The 27,237-nt window shown below is 41.6% G+C and overlaps 1 protein-coding gene across 1 annotated transcript in view; it reads left to right on the plus strand.

Annotated features, from left to right (window-relative positions):
• Positions 1-266: 266 nt before the first annotated feature.
• The window catches only part of ATG4A (autophagy related 4A cysteine peptidase), a 30,257-nt gene continuing 3,286 nt past the window's right edge, over positions 267-27,237 (plus strand). Inside the window, exons 1-10 of the mRNA XM_037060852.1 lie at positions 267-385; positions 6,365-6,475; positions 10,946-11,017; positions 13,862-13,960; positions 16,737-16,838; positions 17,016-17,088; positions 19,917-19,996; positions 20,713-20,900; positions 21,022-21,100; positions 25,249-25,394. Coding sequence (XP_036916747.1) covers positions 13,900-13,960; positions 16,737-16,838; positions 17,016-17,088; positions 19,917-19,996; positions 20,713-20,900; positions 21,022-21,100; positions 25,249-25,394 — 729 coding nt within the window. The 5' untranslated portion in view covers positions 267-385; positions 6,365-6,475; positions 10,946-11,017; positions 13,862-13,899. The remainder of the gene's footprint in view (positions 386-6,364; positions 6,476-10,945; positions 11,018-13,861; positions 13,961-16,736; positions 16,839-17,015; positions 17,089-19,916; positions 19,997-20,712; positions 20,901-21,021; positions 21,101-25,248; positions 25,395-27,237) is intronic.

Consider the following 27,237-nt stretch of genomic DNA (forward strand, 5'->3'; position numbering starts at 1 on the left):
TCCTCATCTGGTCTTTGTTGAATTACCAGTATCATATTCAGGCTCTTTTGTTTAGACATTTCTTTCTTCAACCCTCCCAGTATACACTTTCTGTATGTAATGTTCCAGGAAGGCTAATCCCCCATCATTTGGGTTCCAGCCAGGCTCAAGGATATAACCCCAGCTGTGTTGGGGGTCCCACTGGAATTCTTTTGGTGGAGATGTTGGGCTTCTTCATTTGCTTTATTTATAACCAGCCATTTCTCATCTGTGTTTAATAAGATGTTATAGAGATCCTGTCTATCTGCCCAGTTTGGATGATGAGTGGCAAACATGGAGGTGATAATAAGATCTTCCATTCTCTGAGGATCCTCCCTATATGAGGGGTTGGAATTCTTCCAATTCAGTAAGTCTGAAGTGGAGAATGGAGAATGGGTCCAACAGTAGCCTGTAGGCTGGCCTTCTGAGTTACACCATCTATAGCAGGCATGTCAAACTCATTTTTCACTAGGGGGCACATCGGGTTTGTGGTTCCTTTCAAAGGGCTGAAATAACTTTAGGAATGTATAAATGTAACTACTCCTTAACTGTTAAGGGATTGAAATTCCATTTGACCTTTTGAAGGCAACTGCAAGGCTGATGTGGCCCCTGGTGAAAATGAGTTTGACACCCCTGATCTCTAGGGTGTTGCCTCAAACAGAACTGTCTGCTCCAGATAGAGATTCTGCCTGGCCAAACTGGGTGCCCTGATGGGTCTTCGAGGAGGATATCCTTTCCTCATCACACAAGGTTGGGGCTGTTGGCTCTGTGGACCCCATTTCGGGGTATCTAGCTGTGGCAATAGTAACAGGGGAGGTCTTCCTGCTACTAATCCTGTGTCCCCTGAGTTCAGGGCACTGATGAGACTTATTTCCTCATTTTCTTTTTCCTCTTGCATTCTACTATCAGGAGGTGTTTTGAGGCAATTCCCCGCCTCTACCATCAAACAATTCTCTGTCCCTGGTGAAACCCTGTTATGTAACAACATAAATGCCTTGACCTAACAGATTTCATCCCATTTGTCTAACTGTTGGCAATATATTTCTGATTGAATGATGGTGTGGTAATTTAAGGAACCATTTAGGGGTCATTTTCCCCTGCAGTCTAAAATATACATAGGCCTCACAGTATTATAGTAAAGAACCTGTTCCTCCTTAGACATTGGATAATGGTTGTACATACTTCAGTCTGCTAAAATTCTACCCAGTGAGCTTCCTTCAGGAGCCAACACAGAAAAGCCCTTATTGTCCTAGATGTACAGGCTAAAAGCTATGACCAAAAGAATGTAGGCAAACTGGGAACATATACGCAGAACTTGAACCCACAGCTTGATTATTCCAGTTACTCGGTTGGAATAATTGAGTACTCACAAGCAAGTCTACTAACCAATCTCACAAACAGTGGCCTCCAAACAATGGCCTCCCAAAACTTGGCCAGTCCCCACCAGGACCTTGGTTCACAGACCCAAAACTCAGATGATCCTCACCCCTTCTGAGACTCTGTCCCCTACCCAGACCCATTTCCTTTGCACTTACCAGGCATACATAAGCAGCCGGCGCCTCGTGTGGGTGTGCAGAGAATTTCCCAGCAATTGGGAAACCCTCTAGTCCAAATCCTGAGGGGTCAGCCTGCCATTGGCAGCTAGGGTCTCACCAGAGTTGCCACTACTGTTACTGTTACTGAACATCACGGGGTCCCACTGCCTACCACCCACAGGCAAACTCCAAAGGCAGAGAGAGGTCTGGTGAAAAAGGAAAAGAGGTCATTTATTCAAAAACCACACAGTTTTGGAAGAACGGCAGGCTTCTGTGTCAGAACAATTCCCTCTAAAACACCCGAAGAAAAACTGTACCACCTTTTGCCAAATTAGTTCAAGGCTGCACCTGGAATTCCTTCTCCCATTTAAAAATACCATTGTTTGAGCCCTGGCTGGTGTGGTTCAGTGGATTGAATGCCAGCCTGCAAACCAAAGGCTCGCTGGTTCGATTCCCAGGCTGGGGTACATGCCTGGGTTGCAGGCCAGGTCCCCAGTAGGGGGAGTGCGAGAGGCAACCACACATTGATGTTTCTCTCCCTCTCTTTCTCCTTCTCTTCCCTTCTCTAAACTAAATAAAATCTTTAAAAGATAAAAATAATAAAAAATACCACCCTAAAAGGAAACGCAGGTGGCTACAGGGTGACCATCCAGGTGGTTTAGATAGTTCTCAGTTGCAGGCTGGCTTCAGGCATCTTCCTGGAGTCTTCAGATTTCTGGAATCTGTGTGCATCAGTGCCCTACTTGCTGTTCACTGCCCATACTTCTGCTTGGTGCTGCCTGCTGGCCCACCTCCTGCCCCCCATCTTCCAGGCCATAGGCTGGTTATAGCATTCATGCACCTGGCTGAGTAGGAATGTGCCACCCTAGTCACCTACACTGCCACTACTTTCTGCACTGGGAGAGACCGCCAGGCCTGTCCACTGGCCCTACAGCTTCTAGTGCCTGCTAGTATGCGAGCGCTCTGCTCCCTTTGGCAGGGACTGTGTCTGCCCTCTATTTAAATCTCTGGCCTGAAAATTCCATGCACTCTGGAAGTGAGTAAGAGGGCTTTTTCCCTCTGTTCAAACACTTCACTAGTATGGTGCCTGCTCCATGTAGGGTTCCCTTCCTGCTGTATCGCACACTGTGCTGCTCAGTTGCGGGGTCAATGCAATGCTGGTGCACTGGCCTGTTTATCATTTACCTGGGGATATGTGAATCTATCACACAACACTCTGATGTTTCAGTACTGCCACCTCTGGCATTTCCTGACCTCACCCTTACCCTTGGGAACACAGGCTCTCGAACCCCACCTCAGGATCCCTTCCCTCTCCTTAGCAATCTCACCAGATCCCTGTGTTATCAGATGGAGTAGGATGGAGCTAGAGTTTGTCATGCTACTCAGAATGGTATCAATTTAAAACTCATGAATGCTTATTTCTGAAATTTTTCATTTAGTATTTCCAACCACTGTTGACCATGGATAACTGACCCCACAGAAAGCAAAACCACAGATACTACTGTAGTCAGAAGTGAGTCTGTTGGAAATTCAACTTCACTTCCAAACCTCAACCATGTCCCAGTTTGCCTCTCCCTGAGATCTCCTTGTGGAAGACCTATTTCTGTTTCCTCCCCAGACCTCCTTATATATACTCTGTTGTGTTACTGCTCTTTGCTTCTGTTAGTCTCATCTCCGGTTCTGGCTTTCATTTTTTTCACCACGTAGCTTCCACTTGAGATGGCCCTGGTCTGACACAATTCATTCTGGGAATGTATTGTCTAAGGAAAAGAAGGATCAAGTAGAATAATGACAATAGTGACCTTCTTGCTGGCCTGAGTGGAGCTGAAGAGGAAGAGGAAAGTTCTTTGGCTACCATTTTGGTCAGAGTCACCCCAAAGGAAGCAGCACAGTTCCCACAGGCTTTAAGCACTAATACTAATTTGACACAGTAGCTAGGCAATGATATTGAGACAGGGATGGTGATAGATATGTTTTTTTTTCAACAAATACTAAAGAGAGACCCAAGGCCTATATTGTATCAATTCTGTACATTCATCCAATACCACCCTTCCTCAGCCCAATCCGAGAAGTGCCAGAGAGGCTACCTCTTTCCCACATTCCTCTCAAGCTACTTATTTTCTGACTTTTTTTTCTAGGATACACTGGATATTCATTTTAACCTGAATCATCTGGTCCGTGAGGGGTAGAGAGTAGGGTGGATGGTACACAGTGTTATATTACACTGCCTGAGTCCACCACCTCCTGGGGATGGCCTGACCTGGGCAATAATTTTTAGCCTGGTATTTCCTGGACATGGACCAGAGACAGAGGCCAGTGACAGAAAGGCTAAGATAGTACTGGCTCCCTGGAATATTTGGCAGTGATGAGTTTTCACTGGGGAAAAGAGTGGCTGGCTCATTTCCAACTTCTTTATCTTGAAATACTGCTGAAACTGTAACCTTAATAATGAAAACATGTTGAGGAGAATGGCTAATTAAATCCCTGAAACATTGGACTTCTGTAATTTTTCAACAAAAGCAGTATACCTGGGTAGCTGTGTTTCTAAAGTTATAACTTCAAACAAATTATAACTACAACTTGTATAAATTATGTAAAGTATAACTTCAGCCCCAGCTAAGTGTTTTGAGGAGATGAACCTGTTTCCATGACCAGATATGACCCATTTATATTTAGAAACATTTGTTTCTATGAAAACAGTATGCTCCTGCCTTAGAAAACAACCTATTCTTTCAAGTGAGTTAAAATATCCCACAAGGCCATTCTTATAGGAAACCATTCACATGTGGTTCTTAGGGATCACTTTGGGAAAGTCCCTGCAGCTACTTGTAGCTACACAGAAGGGCCCTTACTCTCTCTGAGTTCTGGTACCCACAGGGGATAGAGAGACTCTGAGAGCTGAGAGGAGAAGGTATGTGCTGGGTGTCTTAGTATTGAACTTGATGTATATTACAGGTCTTATAGAAATAGCACCATAAACTATGAAATATACTATCAATTTGATTTTTCTGGTTATAGGTTAAGTAGGTTTTTGTGGGTTGCCTTAGAAGCTTATTTACTGCCTACACTATTATTTCCCTCATAAAATTACTTAGAGATCTTTTGAGATAAAACCCCTTCATAAGTCAGTCTTGGCTGTTTTAGTAGACGCTTTCCCCACAGTGGTACAAAAGTGAGTTTTAACTCCCCCTACATTACATGGTTGTAAGTTCTGAGAGTATTGCTTGTGATCTTATGAGGTTTAATTAAATATTTAATTAAACCTCATAAGATCACAAGCAACACTCTCAGATTAAATTAAATACATAAATGTATATATATATATATATATATATTTTTACTTTATTTTGAGAGATTATCATAGTCATTGGTGAATCCCAAGAAGTAATACAGGATGGGACAAAGATAAGTTTACAGTTGTTTGTATGGAAAATAATACAATAATTAATGAATAATAATATAAGAGTAAACTCTGTGTTCTGCCTACTCACAACTGTAAAGTTACTTTTTCCCCACCCTGTATTTATTATCATCATAAGATCTTTCTTTTAAGATGTCATATGTGAATAAAATGGCAAATAAACGTACCATCAAAACATTTAAAATACAACTTTATTATCATAATACTTTCAAATATCAGGATTTTTTGTTGTTGTTAATGATTAAATTTGTTAAGTAACTGTCCAGACATGTAAACATGCTATAAATCCATTAAGTAAATACAACAGTTTTTTGGTAATAAGTGTCAAAAATAATAAAAAGTGAGAAATATTATTAAACTTAAAAAATAATTAGTCTTACTCAAAGATGGAACAGGCTGACAGGGTCCAGAGAGGAGAGGGGAGAGAATCATAGGGGAAAAGGGGAGGGACTCACATGAATAAATATAAAGGACACATGGACAATGATTAGGGTGGGGGGCAGAAATGGGAGGGAGGTGGGGAGCACGGGGGAGCAGGGCAGGGAATATAAAGCAGAAAACTGTACTTGAATAAGAATTAAATAAAAAATATGCTGCTAGATTAATTACACTTTATTATGTTGAGGATTTTTGTGTCCATATTCGTAAGTAAAATTAAATGTTTTTTAAAAAATTAGTCTTCCAGCTAAAATACTACATTTTCACAGTTGTATAATATTTCAGGCTGACCCTCCAAGCCACTAGCCATAGAAACCTAATAATATTCCCTGTGACATGAGCAGGAATTAGGTATTCAGATAGTATTGTATTACCTTGATACAGTCACCTTCAGAAAAGCTAGATAAGTGACTATTTACAAAGAAAGCCCCATGAAAAAAAGAGGTTTTGAGATAACTGTGGCCAAAAAAGTATTAAGACGTGAAGTCAAATAGGACCAGGTCAAAAGAGGTGGTCAAGAGGAAATAACTTTTCTGAAGGATTTTGCAGCCTTGTGAGTGTCCTTGTTCCTCAAAGAAAATAATTTGCTTTGGTCCTGGCTGGTGTAGCTCAGTTGACTGAGCCTGCAAACCAAAAGGTCACCAGTTCAATTCCCAGCCAGGGCACATGCCTGGGTTGCAGTCCAGGTCCCCAGGGTGGGTGCACGAGAGGCAACTGCACATTGATGTTTCTCTCCCTCTCTTTCTCCTTCTCTTCCCCTATCTCTAAAAATAAATAATAAAATCTTTTTAAAAATAGAAAATAATTTTTCTAAAAAATAGAAAGTAATTTGCTTCCATTAGATTGAAGCCCATGACCTTTCACCATTAGGACAAAGGTAATAATCAGTAAACCACACAAGCAAGCCCCCTCTGTTAAATTTTGCCTGTTTTTTTTGTTTGTTTTCTTTCAGTTTTATCCAAGTATGAAAACCAGATTACTATTTTCACTGACTACCTAGAAGAATTTCCAGACACAGATGAGCTGGTATGGATCTTGGGGAAACAACATCTCCTTAAAACAGGTAAGGTTTAGTAACATTTGTCTGTGAGACCCCCAGATGAGGTGGGTACTTGAGGTTAAGGTCCTAAACATTTTTCCTCCTTAAGTTGGCAAACATTACCTTGAAACCCTTTAATTCTATTCCTAGGCAGATTTCCTATGCAGCCAAAGGAGTTTAAGCCTTAGGCCCTTCACTTGTACAGGCCCCTTCCAAGACCCTATGAGGCCATTTTTGCATGTTCACATGGTCATTAAGTGTTTGTACAATGTGAAAAATCACATATTTGTATTCTTTTCCTTAAACAAGAACCCCTAAATTCTATAAGCCTTAGGTTCCAAAAAAGTATGGACCTACTCCTGGTATCACTTACTAGTATCTGGTCTTTGCTGATTGGGCTACATACTTTTAATTCCTCACATGCCCTTTTCTGTCTAGATTAAAAATGCTATCGCTCAGGGGACTTCTAAGCAGTCCATGGCTGTCTGAAACAACATCAGACACTGAGAAGTCTTGTAGTTTTAGATATTTTGTTGACTGTAGTTCTGTCTTAATTTATCCTGATTTTTTATAGAACTTACAGCTATTGCAGCTAGATAGATGGAAAGGAGGCTTCAGTTTTTCTTTATTTACCGTTACAGTCTCATAGATTGGGAAAGACCTTTAAACCTAAAACTGGTACCTTGCACTCAGATAAAGCCTGAGCTTTGAGAGGCAGCTCTGATTTTGTGTCTGTTTGAGGAAAGGCCCCAGGATAGAGGGAAAAACAGGGAGAAGCTGATCAAAAGGCAGGAGAGGAAGTGGGATATTTTTTTCTTTTTTAAAATATATTTTATTGATTATGCCATTACAGTTGTCCCATTCCCCCCTTCATTCCCCTCCACCCTGCACATCCCTCCCCCATTTTTCCCCTTTCGTTGATGTCCATGGGTCACAAGTTCTTTAGATTCTGTATTTCCCATAGTATTCCTGCCCTCCCCCTGTCTATTTTCTACCTACCATTTATGCTACTTATTCTCTGTACCTTCTCCCCCCTTCTCCTCCTCCCACTCCCCTGTTGCTAACCCTCCATGTGATCTCCATTTCTATGGCTCTGTTCCCGATCTAGCTGTCCTCTTAGTTTGCTTTTGTTTTAGATGTGGTTGGTAATAACTGTGAGTTTGCTGTCCTTTCACTGTTCGTATTTTTTATCTTCTCTTTCTTAGATAAGTCCCTTTAACATTTCCTATAATAAGGGCTTGATGATGATGAACTCCTTGAATTTGACCTTATCTGAGAAGCATTTTACCTGCCCTTCCATTCTAAATGAAAGCTTTGCTGGATAGAGCAATCTTCGATGTAGGTTTTTGGATTTCGTGACTTAGAATACTTCTTTCCAGCTCCTTCTTGCCTGTAAGGTCTCTTTTGAGAAATCCGCTGACAGTCTGATGGGCACTTCTTTGTAGGTGACTGCCCCCTTATCTCTTGCTGCTTCTAGAATTCTCTCCTTCATTTCAATCTTGGCTAATGTAATTATGATATGCCTTGGTGTGTTCCTTCTTGGGTCCAACTTCCTTGGGACTCTCTGAGCTTCCTGGATTTCCTGGAACTCCATTTCCTTTGCCAGATTGGGAAAGTTCTCCTTTATTATTTGTTCAAATAAGTTTTCCTCTCATGGCTGTTCTTCTTCCCCTTCTGGTACTCCTATAATTCGGATGTTGTAATGTTTAAAGATGTCCTGGAGGTTCCTAAGCCTCTCCTCATTTTTTGAATTCCTGTTTCTTCATTCTTTTCTGTTTGGTCATTTTTTCTTCTTTCTGGTCCACTCCCTTGATTTGAGTCCCAGTTCCCTTTCCATCAGTATTGGTTTCCTGTGCATTTCCCTTCATTTCAATCAGTTTAGCCTTCATATGTTCCTCTAATTTGTGGCTAAAAATCAACCAACTCTGTGAGCATCCTGATCACCAGTATTTTGAACTGTGCATCTGATAGGTTAGCTATCTCTTGGTCACTTAGAACTATTGACTCTGGGGCTTTAAGCTGCTCTTCTTGAGCCATAATGTTTTGGTCTGTTTGCACCTGTTATGTATGAGGGGTGGAGCCTTAGTTGTTCACCAGGGTGGGGTGACCCAGTCGCTGGGTTGTGATGCTGGATGTGGGGGTGGGTTCAGAGAGGGGCAATGGCATTTGTTCTGCTCTCTCTTGGATTTCGGTCCCCTCTGCTGCTTCCTGCAAGCAAACCGCCCCTCTCCATGCTGGTTCCTGGGTGTGTGAGCCTGTGCACCCTCCAGGACCCTGTGGGTCTCTCCAACAAACTCTCTATGAGCCTGGGAGCTTCTGGACCCCAAATTGCCAATTGGTGCTTTTAGGCTTTAATTCCTGGTGCTGGGGCCCTGGTTTGCGCAATCTGTCTCACTGCTCTTTTTTTTTTTTTTGCCTGGTTTATCTGCGTGTGAATGTGTAACCACAGTCAGCCAGCCACCTAGCACCCCCACTGGGTCTGCCTGTTGCTACCCCATGCCTGGGATCTGCCTACCTCGGCCTGTGCGCCTGTTCGTCCAGCCGCTTTTTCCTATGCCACCCCGCTCCGCCAGCTGCTGACTCCACCCCTCTTACCAGTCTTGATGAATGGTTTGTTGTGTCCGACTAATGTACAATTTCAATTTTCTGTGTTTTGGTTGCATTTTTGTAACTAAAACTTTGTTGTCTTTAAACTTGGTTGTGCGAGGAGGCACAGTGTTTCCACCTACGCCTCTATCTTGGCCGGAAGTTCGGAAGTTGGATATTGTGTAGCTCCTCCTGAGTCTGGCTTCAGCATTTTGATAGGCAGATCCTAAACAGTGCAGAGTGCTCAAGGTTAGCAATTAGAAGGATCTTTCTGTTCAGTCTCTCCCCCTGCCTTAGACAAGTCGCTTGCTCTTTCTGGAGCTTAACTCCCTTCCCTAGCACATACAGTAAGGGCCTTGGAGATCATCTCTTCTAGTTCTGCATTCCTTGACAACAGAAATCTCTAGGTTGTCAAACGTGCCCATATTCAAATGTTCAGTTAGGAAAAGTCTTTTAAAGTGAAATTTTTAATATGTCCATACAACTTCCCCAGCCGTCCTTATATACAGGCAAACTGAGAGGTGTAGAGAATGTCAGAGGAAAGAGTGACCGATCTGAACATTTTGAGAGGAAGTATATATAATAGTAGGTAATATTTATCATAGGCTTACTGCATATTGTAGCATCTAAACATTTTCCATGTATTGTTGAATGCTCACAGCTCTATGGAGTAGATACTATTATCCTCCCCATTTTACTGGTGAGGAAAGTGAATCTCAGTGACAAGGCTACACAATTGGTAAGTATCAGAGCCAGTGTTCAAACCCAGGAGGACTCTAAGAATCTTTCTCTTAACCTTTAGACATCTGCTTCCCAAAATGTGCTAGACACTACGGGCATGAAAGGGAGGGAAAATCTGGACAGTTCAATTTTATGATTAGTTCAAAGGAAAGGCAGGAGAGAAAATAGAAACTATAGGCTAAAACTGAATTTCCTTGTTTTTCTTTTAAAATGCAATGGCTATAAGTTCTATACAGAATACAAGCATGGCTATGTTGTTGAAAAGTGGGAGAGAGAAGATAAAGAAAGATGGAACCATATCTAAGTACCGATGAGAATATGGATGCCATATTTGTGACCAGCAAATTAAATTTGTCATAAAATACAAGAAAGCAAGCTTTCAAAAAAGATATAAAGTTTTTTTGTGATGTTATACATCCATTTAGGTTATAAATGCCAGTTGCTATAGGTCAGGGGTGTCAAACTCATTTTCACCAGGGGCCACATCAGCCTCACAGTTGCCTTCAAAGGGCCAAATGTAATTTCAACTCCTTAACAGTTAAGATGTAGTTGCATTTATACAGTTCTAAAACTATTTCGGCCCTTTGAAGGCAATGGCAAGGCTAATGTGGCCCCCAGTGAAAATGAGTTTGACACCCCTGCTCTAAGTGGTATTGATACACTCCTTACATGCTTAATTTGCTTAACAGGGGCATTTCCTTTTTAGTTAAACATGTACACATGTGTGCCACCCCTCCTGCATACCCACACCTAGTTTTAGATAACAGACAATGAATATTAATGACAGATCCAACCAACTGTCATCATTCAGGCAGGGGCTAAATTGCATTGTTAGCGAGTTATCCAGGATCCTTGCTTTCATATTCCTTGTCTTCTGGCCATGACCCAGTGTTAGTTCCCACCAGAGCCATGGAGCTCAGTGAAAAATAGACAAGAACCACGCAGCATCATTATACTACTCAGTGGCTCTAGTCAAAACATAGGTAGGAAGAAATGCTGAAGTTATTTGTTTAAAATGAGATTGGGTTTCCTACGAATTTCCCTAGGCCCAAAACAATGGAATTAACTGGTTATTTGTAAATGAGTTTGCTGCTGGCTCAGAAATCAAAGGCAATTATCTTTAGATGAGATATAGTAATTTAATTTGAATTTCACATTTAATTACAGAAAAATCTAAGCTGTTGTCTGATATCAGTGCTCGTCTATGGTTTACATACAGAAGGAAATTTTCACCAATTGGTAGGTATATCATTTGTTGTACTATGCTTTCTTCCTTGTAGATAGCTTGCCTGAAGTTATCAGTGACTTCATAGAAACCTCCAAATTAAGTTCATTATGGTTAAGAATTTGATTTAGGGGAGTATTTAAGTCTTACACTTTGTGCAAAAGATTCATTGTCAGGGTACTTCGTCATGGATAGCTCCGTAGTGTGAAAGTATAATGCCAGTATGGTTTTGAGCCCACCTCTAAATGTTCAGGCTCTGGATAGTATTACTCATTTTACTTCTGAGAGTAAGGAAAACGTCACTTTTAATTTGGGCAATGTTTATTAAATTATAATCTACTGCTTTGTGCAGCTTCTTGATTATTAGAGACAATTGTACCTGAAGGAAAGCAAATTATTATTATGATTGTTTTTTCTATGAAATGAAAACACCATACCACTAGGAGATAATTAGGCCACTTGGACCTAATACTAGGCCATTAGAGTACCAGCTGCTGTCTAGAAAAAAGGACAGTTTAATGAGCTAAATGAACAGGCTCTCTCTAGAGAAAATTTGTAAAATATTTGCAAGTAGGGTAACCTACCTATTCCTAGTATCATGTCCCTATATGAAAAGATTACCAAACCCAAATTGTGGAAGCTATTCTCCTAACAGGAAACCTGTCTGACCAATTTTGGTACAGTACTGGACCTAGTAATTGGTGTCAGATCCACCTTTCTGATAAGTGCCAAAAATGGAGTTCATACAGACAAATTTGTTTGCCCTCCACAGGAAGTACCCTGAGCCATAAAACAAACAAAAGAACAATTTTTGGTACCCAGTGATTCTAAATTGTTAACTTTCTCTGGGTGAAGAGGTTTTCGTGAGTCTTGAAAACATTTACAGTTCAACTCTGACAACGTTTTAGCCATAGATGCTCCCTTTTTTATGCGGGCTTCATAGCATCTTTTCCACACTCATCTGGCCAATAATTCCAACATGAGCAAAAGATAAAGAACTGCCCTTCCAGCTCACAAATAGGCTCAATCCTCTTTTTGTTGCTATACAAAATCTTCTTCAGTCCCCATAACAAAAGGAAAGGGGCAGCCACTGTGGCCCACTTGTCTTATAAGCTTGATGGCCCCCTTTAAAGTTACCATATTTTGCCATATATAATGTACTCCCTCCCATGTATAATGTGCACCCATGGTTTTGGCCCAAATTTTCAGGAAAAATAACTTTCATTTTAATTTTTTAATTCAATGTTTTTATTTATTTATATTTGGGAACAAAACCAATTATCATATTCCAGGGTATTATTTTGCGTACAGATAACATTCTTGCTTTCAGGAGTTACACTTTTAATGCATAAGCACAAATAAAAGAATTAAAAATATTTATTTAGCTACAGAGTTAGAACTACCTACGTATAATGCACATCCTTGTTTTTCCCTCAAACTTTGGACAAAAAAAGTGTGCATTAACACAGCAAAATACAGTATTCTTTGTGATAATGCTTATAGCATACTTTTTCTCTTCCATATTGGGAAAGAAATAAAAGCACAATGTCTCTTCTGCCATCCAAGTTATCTGATTTCATTGGTGCCATGAAAAAGGATATTGAGCTCACCCTGGCCACATACATATGTGGGATTTTCGATATATCAAGTCTTCTTAAAATGGAACTCTTTCTCTTATTTCATTTATTAACTAGTTTTATGCCACTTAAAGATGTAGTACATTTCTAATTTATTAATAGCACTCTTAATTGTGACCTTTCTGATATCACCAAATATTTACATTATCCTGACTGGGTTGTAGAACACTTCCACAGATACTTTGTCATTTAATTCTTAGAATACCCACTGATGATAGGCAGGATGTGTGCTATTATCCCCAGTCTATAGATGAGATTTACATTCTATAATTTTCATAATTAGAGACTGATCTGATGCCTAATTTAAGACTCCCTCCTGTTTTGCATCGTCCTTCTTGCTGTTCATATCTTTATAATGTACATTTAGAACAGTCAAGAGCCTTCCAGATCGCTTTGACCATTTTGATGATTGCCTTCGGTAGCATTTATTTGTTAATTAAGGTAAGACTGGTTTCTCTGAATCTAATGAACAAAATAAACTGACAAACAGAATAGAAACATGGCTACATGGAATAGACTGACAACTGTCAGTGGGGATGAGGATTGAGGGCTTGATGAAAGAAGGTGAAAGAATTAAGCAAAAAATACACACACACATAGACACACATGTAACATGGACACAAAGACACCAGTGTGTTGATGCTCGTAAGGAAGGGGGAGTAGGGGTAGGTACAGGTGGGTAGAAGAGAAAGTGGGCACAGAAGCAACTTTGCTTGAGGCAATGAGCACATGATACAGTGGGCAGATGATGTTTTGTTGATTTGTACACTTGAAACTTGTACACTTTTGTAAACCAATGTCACCCCAATAAATTCAGTTTTAAAAAAAAAGACTAGTTTCTCTCAGAGGTGAGCTGTACCAAGCCAGGTTTTTGTCAGCCAGATGGTCATATGGGAAGGACTAAGTGTCGGTAGTCATACATGGCAGTCATCTACCAAAATTGCATGTATACCTAGAAGTCTCCTAGTAGAAAACATAAGGGGAAGATTTTGTTCATTTGTTTGTTTTGTTTTGGGCCATAAAATCTGTTTTGGTTAACTCAGCATTAACTTTGCAAGTTCCACCCTATAGCACACCCTGTTTGATATCTGGCTCTATCTCTTGCCTCTGTTTTTAGGATATGTGTGTCTGTCTGTCTTGTATGATCCCCAGGTATGCTGATTGTTTTGTGGAAGGGCAATTTCAAGAGCTCATATTCATTGCCCTCCATTTTGCCAACAGGGGGAACAGGCCCTTCGTCAGATGCTGGCTGGGGGTGTATGCTGCGCTGTGGACAGATGATGCTGGCTCAAGCTCTTATCTGCAGACACTTGGGAAGGGGTGAGTTAAGTTTGCTCTCTATACTGCCTCAGAGACCTCTTCAGTAGCGCTTACTGCTAGTGGTTTCGCATTGGTAGTGAACTTGAGAAACACTCACTAACAGAGCTGCAGTTCCTAAAGTGCTCCCTGTAAGCTCAAGTGGTATGGTTGACAAGTTGACAAAGTCTCCCATGAGAAGGAAACAGGTGACATTTCCTTGTAATTTACCAAGCCAGAGAGTTCTTTTCCTGGGACACAATTGAACATTGAGGCAGGTATATCATTTAGTTTCCATCTTTGCTACTGTTCGACTTACATAAAGGACGTGTCTAATGAGGGAGCTAGTGCTATTTTGCTCTTGGTTCACTGGAGATGTTCATTTGATGATGATTAGGGGTCCTTAAATTAGCTTCCTCAAAAGGGCACTTCTTTAAGAATGTCTCACTAGCCCTGGTTGGTGTGGCTCAATGGATTGAGTGCTGGCCTCTAAACCAAAGGGTTGCTGGTTCAATTCCCAGTTAGAGCACATGCCTGGGTTGAGGGCCAGGTCCCTGGTCGGGGGCCCATATATTAATGTTTATGTCCCTCTCTTTCTCCCTGCCTTCCCCTCTCTCTAAATATACATATATATACATGTGTGTGTGCATATATGTATACATACATACATGTATATATATACGTATACATATATATACATATACATGTATATATATATTTAAGAGTGTTTCACTCATCATTTTTGGAACTCTTAAATCTTGCTTTCTTAAGACCTGTGTGTTTCCCTATGGGTATCTGTAGGCTGACTCTGACTAGATGCCAATTTAGGCAATTGGGTGAAAGTCTGGTTGAACTTGAGAAGGGAGTGAAAGGACACCTTGAATGAGATTGGGTTCCTGAACTCATTGAGATTCAGAGGCATGGAAACATTCCTTTTTCCCACTGCACAGCCTCACACACTCTGCTGCTATTATCACAGACAATTGGGGGAGGGTCTGGGGTGGTTTGAGGGTCTAATACCTGTTTTTAAGGGTTTAAGATATCCTGTGCCTGCTTTCTGTTTAACAGATAAAGAAACTGAGACTTGCTGTCCAACAGCAAGAAAGCATAGATTTGGAAATACAATGCAGATCTTCTGTCTCCTTGACCAGAGATTTCTCTGTGGCACACATATTTCTTAGAGCAGATTTGTTCTTACTATTTAACTTTTTCTCATTTTTAAAACACTTTGAGATGACCCTTCTGTAAGTGAATTCTGTGAAAAGCAAAATGGAAAAAAGAACCCCATTCTGCTGTTTCGATTGTTTTAATGTAAAAGCAAGTAGCAGGAAGAATTGGGGAATAGGTCTTGTAGCAAAGATAAATTAGAAGATGTAATTTTGTAAAGAAGTATTTTGGAGTGTCTTCTATTTGGTTATGGAGGTGAGGTGTTCACTTATCACCATCATCAGAAACCTTTTAGTGGTACTTGGCAACCAGCTAATCAATATTTCTCCAGACTTAGACAATTTGGTAGCCGATGAAAAACAGCTAGGTATAGTTTGCCCTCTGAAGTTGGTGCTGAATATGAAGTTCAAAACTTTGGTTTCAGAAATTGAACATTGTGTGTTTCCCCATGGGTATCCGTAGGCTGGCTAGAGAATGGAAGACTCTTGAGACAATGGCCTTTGGCTTCGAAAATATTTCAATTGTGAATTCAAAGTCTCTCTAACACCTCAGGAGAGTCAGTCTTGTGAGCAAATTAAGACTCAGAATTCTGCCCTGGCTGGTGTAGCTCAGTGGATTGAGCGCGGGCCTGAGACTCAGACGATCGCGGTTCGATTCTCAGTCAGGGCACATGCCTGGGTTGCAGGCCAGTTCCCTGCAGGCCAACTCCCAGCAGGGGATGCATGAAAGGCAACCATACATTGATGTTTCTCTCCCTCTCTCCTTCCCTTCCCCTCTAAAGATAAATAAATAAAATCTTTAAAAAAAAAAAAGACTCAGAATTCTGTCCCAGTAGACAGAGTCCTTAGAGCTGAGGGAATGGGAGCAGTGCATCCCATCCACAGCAGTGATTATGGCAACTGCGTTTTTGCAGTTGTCCTCAGTAGCAATAAGTAGCCTTTGTAGGACTTGGGGGATGGTGTCTAAGGCATGGGTGGGATTCCTCTTGATTTGATTATTTGGGTTTTGGTCATAAGAAAACCTTGAATGATGATAGCAAAGGGATTTGTTTTTCCTTTAAAGAAGCTCAGTGTGGGCTTTTTAAAGGTTGTGTAAAAATGGCAGCATGACAATTCTTTAAAGCTTCCTTCACTTGAAATTGTGTATATTCCCCTGTGAACTGTTGTGTGTCAGAATAGCACTTGCCCCCCACGAGACTCTACTGGCAGTGCTGCCAGAATATAAGGACAAAGCTCTTACTGTTTGTGTGAAGATGAGACACTGGTGTCTGGGTGATATACAGATATATTGCCTGGTTTTGTATGACAGCCTGATCACTGAGTAGCTGACCAGAAAGGCCTTTGTGAGACTGTTTTCATATATTTATCCAGCTCAAGCCCTGGGGCTAAGTCCATTTCTTGGTCAAGTTCTTGTTTTGCTTTCACTTTACACGCATCAAGTCTTTGAAAGTAATCAGTTTCCAGATGTCTTTGTCATCAAAATTAAAGTTATTTAGAAACATTCTAAATTGGACATTCCTGGCTTTCAGATACAGCCCTTTTTGTTGTCCTTCTAACCTCATAGTTATAACAAGAGTTCAGAGAAGTAATAAGCAATTATAAAAATGACTTAACTCATCTTTTTCCCCTAAAAGACTGGAACTGGGAGAAACAAAAAGAACAACCCAAAGAATACCAGCGAATCCTACAGTGCTTCTTAGATAGAAAAGACTGTTGCTATTCTATCCATCAAATGGGTAAGGTCACATCAGTGGTTTCATGACAATAACTGTACCTGCTCCTCAAATTCCCTGCCTTGCATGTGGCTCCACTAAGCTGTCCATCTGTTTACTTGCTTAGACAAAAATTAGGATTTTGTGGCATGCTGGAAGACCTTTTGCTAACTTGTTTATTTTTTTCCCACTTAAAAACAGCACAAATGGGTGTAGGAGAAGGGAAATCAATTGGTGAATGGTTTGGACCAAATACAGTTGCACAGGTGTTAAAGTAAGTAAGAGTCTGGCATTCACTTTATTTTACTGTCTCTTATGCCTCCCTCCTCTGCCAACTGAATGTTCCATCAGTCTTACTATTCTTGCCATCCCACTAAGCCACCAAAATTCTGTACCGTGTTGCTCGGACAGTTCTTTGAAATCTGCAACAGGGCACATTTATCTTGGTACATCAGAGTTGTAGTCATTACTACAAGTATATGTGGAGGCACATTAGGACTCATTCAGTATTTCCTACACAGCCTGCACATGGGTGCTGGGGGACCACTAGCATGAGGGTCGCTTTGAAGCCAAATTATTCATACTAAGTGGTGGAGGCTGAGCCAGCTTAGGCAAGACATGGAATCCCACCCTGTAGAGTATTTAAAACCCCCTCATTCATCTATTTATTCACTCAACATTTACTGGGTGCCTTTACTGTACTAAGTGCTTGGTGTACAGAAATGAACTAGGCACAGTCCTTGCCTCGAGGAACTCATGACTCGTTGGAGGAGAGAAACCCCAAATGAATCTTGGAGAGAGTCTGTGGTCTCTTAGCAGACTTTAGGCACCCAAGCATTATATTGGGTTGGCCAAAAAGTTTGTTTTTTTTCCACAAGATGGCTGTAGTAGCACTTAGCTATCTTTAGCTTCATTCAAAACAATTTTGTTAGATTGTATTGTGACAGATGTCATATCAGTGTGCATCAAAAGAGTTTTCAAAATGGGTGAATTTTTATGTAGCCATTTTAATATTGAAGATGGAAGAAAATATGCAACATTTCCAGCATGTTATGCTTTATTATTTCAAGAAAGGTAAAAATGCAACTGAAATGCAAAACAATTTGTGCCGTGTATGGAGAAGGTGCTGTGACTGATTGGATGTGTCAGAGGTGGTTTGCGAAGTTTCATGCTGGAGATTTCTTGCTGGATGATGCTCCACAGCCAGGTGGACCGGTTGAAGTCGATAGTGGTCAAATCAAGACATTAATTGAAATTAATGTGTTGAGGACAATCAACAATATACCATGTGGGAGATAGCTGACATACTCAAAATATCCAAATCAATAAAGTTATTGGTGAAAAGGAAAAATGTCTTTTACTTTATGGGGGAAAACCATACAGACTTTTTCACCAACCCAATACTTCTGCACTTGTTCTGTTAAATCCCAGAATTCACCTCCCACACCAAGGGGCAAGGTGGAGAGGCCAGGACTGATGTTTTGTAAGTGAATGGGGTGAGAGGCATCAGGGTCTGCACCTGCAGGCCACCTCACCTATTGTCACTCTAGTTCCTCACAACATATCACCAAATGAAAACTCCATGAGGGCAGATTTGTAGTTGTATTTGGTATTGTTCACTGCTGGAACACTAGTACGTAAAACTGCGCAGCACACATAAGTGTTTACTAAATATTCAATGAATTAAATGAAAATGCCAGCCATAATCTGGGACTGAATTTAGGCATCAGAAGACTGAAATCATTGGACCTCCTTTGATGGAGGCGCATGCTTCAATTCTGGGTTCTCTGGAGCATAACAGTGGGACCCGCTCCATGCAAACTATAGATGGGGTGCTGATTCAATTATTAGTCTTCAAAGAACTAGAATGCTTTGTAAGTGTGCTTGTGAGGGGAGTAGGCCAGATTTCCTGTGGACCCAAGTGAAACCTGTATCTTGGCTTCACTCTTTGCTCACAGTGTAGTCTGTCTGAAACCACTTTTACCTTAGTCTATAGTGCCTTTTGGGACACCATTGATTCTGCTGAGTGAGGATTTGGCAGTATTTTGGGAACCACTGTGGGTACTCAGGATAGAAAGTGTAGATTAGAATAGCTGTGCCGAGCCCAAATCCCAATTTAAAATAGTTGGTGTTTAAATATTCATCAGAATTTGCTTCTTTCTTCTCAATTTTGAGGTTCCCAACAAAAATGTCAAATGGAAACATACATTTTAAAAAGAATTTAAGTGAGTTCTGATTCAGTTGTTATCAGTAACAGCAGTACATACTATCATTATTCTTTGGGGGAAAGATAGTACATTGAAACAAGTAACATAAAAGTATAATGGTAATGATCCTCCTTCTGGGAGCTACTTCGGTTTGGGAGAGTATGTTTTTTTTTCTTTTGTCCAGTGAGGCTGGACCTTACCCAGGAATCCCAGAGTAGCCAGGTTAAATGTGTTTTCTTTCAAACTGGCAAAAAGAGAAGAAAATAAAGGAGAAACAATCATGATACTTTGTTCAGACCTCAGATACGCTCTGAAAAGTGTTTTCTTTCTAATCTCTTAGGTCATGCAACTCAGCATGTTCTGTCTCTTTACCTGCACACCCAAGGCCATCTGCAGCCCAGTGTCCCTCCAACAGTGTTCTCATAGAATGTGGGAGGGATGGAAAAGATCACCTCTCCCTCTCTCTCTTTTGTCCTGGTGCTTATTCTATATATTATCTATGGTCCCAAACAAATACACATTTTAATGAGTTTGCATTTATTGAAAAAAAAAAGCAATAAATCAGAATACCTTTTATTTAAGGAAAGAAAACAAGACGCTTTGTAACTTTTCTGTTTCACCCAAGAAAAGTAGCCTCATCTTGTGAGATATACTTTTTCATTTCGTAGAGCAGGGTCTCCTTTTCAAGGTTCAGACACTGTTACTTTGTGGTATTCTCAAGGTCCCTGAACACAAAATGTTCCAGTGCTTGCTCAAAGGATCTGGAGATAACCTGAACCTCCACTTTTCTAAGGCTCTGTATCCAGTGACATCAGGAACACTGGGCATGGATTATGTTGCTTCCTGCTGGTATTCCCAACTTCCCTAATTGTGACTTCATTGTGTTGCTTTACAGAAAACTTGCTTTATTTGATGAATGGAATTCCTTGGCTGTTTATGTTTCAATGGATAACACAGTGGTCATTGAAGATATCAGTGAGTCCCCAGTCTGTTTAACTTTCTGGGTGGAGGGTGATGAGGTCCTTCCTCACTGTTCTGAAATTGGGGATGAGAGGTAGATGATAGATAGATAAACAGAGACAGACACACACACACACCACACACATGCACACATGCACATGCACCCTGACTCTCTGGCCTGCTCCACCAGGGGAACAGAGCTTATGGGAGCACAGGACTCTGGTTAATAATCATCCCCTGCACCCCTTTTCCTCCTTCAACTTTCTGAAAGGGAGAAAACAATTAGAGGATCTTTGCTGCTCCTTAGTGCAGTACCAGACCTTTTCCCTGCAGGACACCCAAAGTGTGGATAATCAATTATAACACCAACAAGTCTTCTGTGGAAGCTGCTCCTAGCTCAGCCTTATGTTCCCCACTATGGGGTTAGAGAGACCAAAAGATGCAGTGCATGTCCCAAAGGCCATTGCATTCTAGTTGAGAAATGAGATTCTTTCAAAGAGCCCATAATATTTGACAGGAGGTAAAGGAAATTGCAAGAAGGAAAAGAAGTAAAGGCTGGAAGAGTGGTTTGGGCTTCCTGTGGGAGGTGGGATGAGGTGATTCCTACTGGGGGAGTAGAAGGTCTTCCAGGCAGCGGGTGTCATATGAGGTGTCCCTTAGTTTTGCCCTTGGCATATTTGCCAGGGCTGGATACCCCTAATTTACTCAGCTCTCTTGTCTTCTGTTTCTAGAAAAAATGTGTTGTGTCCTTCCCTTGAGTGCTGACATGCCCAGTGAGAGCCTTCATGACCCTCTGAATGCTCCAAACCACAATACGGCCACCTCTGCCTGCTGCCCAGCCTGGAAACCCCTGCTGCTCATTGTGCCCCTCCGCCTGGGCATAAACCAAATCAACCCTGTCTATGTTGATGCATTCAAAGTAAGTCACTCCATTTTCCAAGCCCGTTGTTGCCTGCCCATCACATCGCCATGCGAGCACAGAGATCCGTGAGCAGCAGTCCACAAGTGAATTGAGAATCTTGCATTGTCTTTCCCTCTAGGAGTGTTTTAAGATGCCACAGTCTTTAGGGGCATTAGGAGGAAAACCAAATAACGCCTATTATTTCATAGGATTCTTAGGTAAGAAAAGAGGAATCACAAGTAAGTCAATGTGGGCTAGGGGAGGGAGGGCAGAAGGTTTTGCATGGGAGACCTGGCAATTCCAGTTAGGGGGCCCTTGTCCAGCCTGGAGATGCTATGATCTCTGGTCATCTTCTTTTGTCTCTGGACTGATCTGTGGAGAGTAACACTGTGGTATGCCTGATGTAGAGCAGATCCCCCGTGAATGACTCCATTTCTTGCCTCTTCATAAGACGGTTCCACACTGCTTTCCCATGGGAATGCCCCTCATTCACAGCATTGCTTCAGCATACCTTCCTCCTTCCTGAGAGGCCCAGGGTGACAGGGTGTCACTCTCCTGGCCTTGTTGACCTCTGCCTTACTAGGGTTCTAGCAGTTAGGCTAGGGGCTGTCTTCTGGTTTCCCAGGTCCACGTAGCTGGGCCTGCTGGCTCATTGTTCAGAACCATGACTGGTTGAGAATAAGAGGAGGCAAAGACAGTTATGCCTTTCCTGATAGTGGAGGCTGAGCCTTGAAAACTCTAACCTCCTAACAAGCAGCCTGGCATTCACTGCCTAGGCTGACACCTCTGGAAAACCAACCACCTTATTTACTAGCTGTGACCAGAGATACTTAAAGCCCTTTACACACAAGGTGAGCTAGTCCAGTGCTTCTCAAACTTTATGCACAAGAATCACCTTGAGAGCCTTTTAAGATGCAGGTTCAGTAGGTCTGGGGTAGGCCCTCAGATTGTGCATTTTTTAACTAGGTAGTGCTGTCGCTGCTGGTATACACATCACACTTTGAATAGCAAGGGCATAGACACCAGGTTAGTGCTGAAGAACCCCAGGAAGGGAGTGAAGCAGCTAGGGAAATTTGGTACAGGACACCTTTTGCAGGAGTGGAGTGGACCTCGAAGAAGATTGCAAGGCACAGCCTTAGAATGGCAAGGGAGAGCCAGAGCAGTTTGGGGGAATGATATGAGGGATGTGCAGAGGACAGGGTGAGGTGGGCTCGGTCACCCTCCACCATCGCCTCCTTGGAGATGCAGGGAGTTGAGATAAAGTGAAAACAGACATACCTGGCCTCATATGCCGGCCTCCCACTTGCTAGCACTGTGACCATCGGAAGAGTATCAACTCTCAGTCTTAGGTTTTTCTTATGGAAAATAGGCCTAACATCTCACTCACCCTGTTGTCACTCAGGAGAGCACTCATTAAAGAGCTAGGCATGGAGTGTACACTCAATAAAAAGTGGCTCCACTGTGCCTGACCTCAACACCTTTTTCCTTTTGTTTTTCTTCCTCTCTTTAAGGCTGCTATTTCTACACAGTTGCCTCAGCAGTCTGTAGTGCTCCCATCTATTGGTCAAAGCCTAAGAACTACAACTTGGTAGAAGATTGGGAGGTTTTGAAGTACAAAAGCATAGTTATATACATTTCAGTGTCCTCTGTTTCTAAGCTTTTAGGTTCCTGTCAAAAAAATGTTTCAAAAAAATCTATTCCTTATTATTTGTGCTTGAGGACAAAGTTGAAACAGACTGGAAAATAATATGGGAGGGATCTCAGTAAATAGTGTATGTAACTCCTTGGGATCCCTAGCCTCCCAGACGGAATTCACCAAGTCCATGAAGTTCTTCTGTTTCCTGAGGCCACTGGGTTAGGGTGACTTCATAAAGTCTGACTACTCATGAAAGAGGTGTGGGCAATTCTTAGTTCCAGAGACAGAGTTTTACATAGTGCCTATTACCATCTAAAAATCCTCTGTTTAATCTTCACTTGAGGCTCCAAAGTCCCCTTGATTCCCCCGACTCACCCCCTTAGTGTATTAGGTTTGGGCGTCCATATTGGTAGAATGTCTGAAGGGAGGAAACAGATGACAACTGCCATTTTCTTAATAGCTGTCCTGTGTCAGGGATTCTGCAAAGTATTCTCTGTCTCTCTTTAGATAGATGATAGATTGTTATATATAGATGTCTAGAAATAGATATATAGTTGTATATAGATATAGAGTTATATACAAATATATAAATATAGATATATAGATATAGATGTATAGTTAGATATGGATGTACAGATATAGATAATTACATATAGATGTATAGATATACATGTATATATATAGATAGATAGATGCATATAGTTAGCATAACATCCCTTTGAGGTAGAGATTGTTATTTCCATTTATACCTGTTGAAACAAAGATTTAGAGTGGTTGTTTCCTTAAGATCACCCAGCTAGAAAGTAGCAAAGCCGGTATTGCACCCCAGTTTGGTCACTCCTGCCTAGTGTGCCACATTGCTTCCCTAGTGCCCTGCTGTCTGGTGGGTAGCTGGGAGAAGCTTTGCTGTGAAAGTGTCTAAAGTGAGACTCTGACTGTCAGATTTTTCCTGCATACAGAGGAAATGTTTGCCTTCTGTGGGGCAGTAGGGCCTGCCATCTGCAGATCTGTATGTAGCGTGAAGCCTGTGCCTGCATTTGGTTGACCAGCCTGCCTCTCTTCTTCAGGCCTCATTAGAGACCTTGGTTTACTTCCCACATCATTTCTATAACTTTTTAGATTTTCTACTAGGACTCTTTTAAGCAGTCTCAGAAACAAGGCAGCCCGCACGGCTCCACTACACACATACACACATGAAAGGGCCAGAGGCAGAGAGGATGCCGCTATTATTCCCAGCACTTTAACTTGAAACACACTAGCAGAATGGTTGGTTACAACCCTGCTTCGGTTTTGTATTTTCTTGTGTACAACTTCTATCTCCTCTTACCTTTCTATGGTCTCACGTAGACTTCCCTGTAAACATCCTAGTTGTTTCTGACTGATCTCACCAACCTATGGTCTGGGGGAACATGTCATGTGGCAGCATTAATTTCCATATACTCTCCAACATTTATTTGTATGGAAATACATTTGAGTCTAACCAAGATACTTCTATGACTTGTTTGTATTTGCATTGTGTTTTAGCATTCCACAGAGGTGAATTCTTCTCATTCTTATAATACCCTGTGAGGTAACTGGAATAGGCCTAATGACCCCAGTTTAAAAACAGGAAAATTAAGACAGTGATTTAAGAGGCTTGTTCTAGGTCTGTGATATATAGACAAGTTTTTATGAGGCATCAGAAACACATTCTTTTCCAACGGAAGCACTTGGATGTGCCCAGCACACTCCTAGATGCCATTCCAGGGAAGGTCTTTAGCGCCTCCCTTCCTACCCCATCCTCGTGCTACACGTTGTTTTCTTTCTTTCTGCCTAACTCAGTCTAAACCACAGAAGCTTAGTTCTTTGTGTTTTTCTGCCTAACTAAGTCTAAACCACAGAAGTCCAGATGATCCTCAGGCCTGTACAGTGAGGTTAGGGTGTCCCCATGAGGTTTTTCTGCCTACTCAGCATGCTGCTGGTGAGCACTAGAGGGAGTCTCAGCCCTTTGAATATCAGATAAAAGTCAAAATGTTATTATCCTAAAGCCCTCCCAGGTAATTACTTGGCTAGTCTTTTTCAATTTAATAAAGCATGACTTTCCTCTTATTTATAAATATCGATCATCTCAAAGTGAGTTTCCCCAGCAAGCTATATCTGTACTGATATTAATGTGACCAAAGCAGTGTTTTCTAACAGGGATTACCAACTGGATAACAATGACTAGCTTGCTAGCTAATCAGTACTCAAAGTCAGCTCTCTGGTATTTCATCCACAGCAGGTCAGCAGCCCCATTTCCTTTAGAGGCCAAGGTCTTTCTCCTTACCGGATGTACTCTCTGACCATAGGGTCTGAGAATCAATGGTCTGGAACAAGATGCTTTCCAAAGTTGAAAGAGGCAGGAAGCCCCCTAAGGGCACCTGAACTCACAGCCTGGTGATTCTACCTACAACCTCTTTGCTGCTGCTCACAGAGTCTGCCATGTCATCTGTGATCTTTCATTTCTACCTCTTCCCAAACCCATTGCTTTCCATTTGTGGACTTGGACTTTGGGGAGATATGAATGCTAGGGCAAGTGTTCTCATTGAATGAATAGATGTGGATACAGGCGGCTTCCTTGGGGCTTTCTGTCATCTCATTTTCATTGTCACCAAGGGAAGGGTTAGGGAGACCAGAGTGCCTCCTCCCAAGGACAACAGTGGGGCCAGGGCCAGTGGTTCTTTGAAGGTTAAGCATGTATTATTCCAACAGGTGATGAGCTCATTTTCTTGGATCCTCACACAACCCAGACCTTTGTTGACACTGAAGAGAATGGAACAGTTGATGACCAGACTTTCCATTGTCTGCAGTCACCACAGCGAATGAGCATTCTGAACTTGGATCCTTCCGTGGCATTGGTGGGTATCTGAAGGTTGGATAGGCCAAGAGATACACCGCCACCCTATTACAGATTGGTTCCCTGCAGGTTATCCAGGTAGCTAGGTAAGGTGGCAGAATATATTCACTTACCATCCCCAGGAGAGCATAGAGTAGTGGAAAATTAATGAACCCTGAAACCGAACTACTCAGGTTAGAATTCAGGCCCTGCCACTTACTAGCTATGGACTTAGGGGGAGTCCCCCTACCTTTATGAGCCTCAGTCTTCTCATCCCTAAAATGAATAAAACGGAAATTTCTTTCTTGCAGTGTTGTGTGAAGAATGCTGTGCATAAAACACTTAATTAGCACAGTGCCCAGAATGTTGTATATATTCTTTCCCCCCTTTTTAATGGAATTTTTGGGGTGACACTGGTTAACAAAATTATACAGGTCTCAGGTGCACAGTTCCACAACACATCATCTGTACACTGTACTGTGTGTTCACCATCCCAAGTCAAGTCTCTGTCTATCAACATTTATCCCACCTATAACCTCTTCTACCTTTCCCCACATCCCCTCCCCTCAGCAATCACCATAATGTTGCCTGTATCTATGAGTTCTTTAGTCTTTTTTCTCTTTTGCTCAATCCCTACACCCCACCCAGCCCCCTAAACCCCCAGCAGCTATAAGCCAGCTCTCTGTGTATGAGTCTGTCTCTATTTTCCTTGTTAGTTCATTTTGTTCATTAGATTTCACATATAAGTGAAATTATATGGTTGTAAACATTCTATAAATGTTATTTATTATTAATTTTACCATCTTTCCCCCTTTTCCTTCTCACTCTCTAATTATTTACACACAGGCAAAGGGAATAATATGGGACATAGCTAAGGAGGGAGAAGAGGGCATGGCCCCCTGGGTAGATAATGCCCATTTCTCTGGCACACAAATCCAAAAAGTTGCAGGGTTTCCCCCTCCCCAGAAGTATCAATGCTGTTTACATACATTGAAGGGGTAGCTGCCTGTGAAGGAGCCAGTGGTTCTGAGGTCTATCTATACTCTTTTTCCAGTTTAATCCAATTTTCGGAGCTCCAGTGTCCAAAGAGTCTTTCTTATATTTTGGACCACTCTTTCAGTACTTTACAATAGCTCTGAGGGTGGCAAAGGGGGCCAATGATTCTCTTTATTATAATAGGTATAATTTACTTAAGGTCAAAGCCAACTTATTAAGTGTTGCCTCTACCCGAAAGTACTATTTGGCTTTTGTTTACTGGTTTACTCTTTTTTATAGATGTGTATATTTGTAAACTGAATGTAATGGAATTAATCCCACACTTTGAAGATTGGGCTTTAAGTTACTATATCTTACAATATGAGGGGAGAGGGATAGGGAGGGAAAGGGGAAGAATAAGAGAGAGAAGCAGAGGCACAGGAGAAACAGAGGGAGAGGGAGATACAGACTTAGAGAGAGAGGGACAGAGAAAAAGAGATGGGAGAGGAAGAATGGGTGGGGGAGCAAATGCTTGTGTCCAACTATGTCAATGATCTAGGAGAGAGATAAGCCCAGCCATTCTTCTTCCTAATTGTTAAGAAATCACATCCAAGGAGAGTGGCCCACATCCTGCATGTGACTCTGGACCAGTGACTCTATCTTACAGTACAGGGGGGCCTTCATTGGTGTCCCTTAACTGTTCTTTAATTTTTTTTATTTGTTGATTTTTGGGAGAGAAATGTCAATTTGTTTTTCTACTTATTTTTTAAAGATTTTTAAAATTTATTTATTTTTAGAGAGGGGAAGGGAGGGAGAAAGAGAGAGAAACATCAATGTGTGGTTGGCTCTAGAGCACCCCACACTGGGGACCTGGCCCACAACCCAGGCAT

The sequence above is a fragment of the Sturnira hondurensis genome, unplaced genomic scaffold, assembly GCF_014824575.4.
Source record: "Sturnira hondurensis isolate 20B ecotype Veracruz unplaced genomic scaffold, ASM1482457v3 Scaffold0012927, whole genome shotgun sequence".
Taxonomy (NCBI): Eukaryota; Metazoa; Chordata; class Mammalia; order Chiroptera; family Phyllostomidae; genus Sturnira; species Sturnira hondurensis.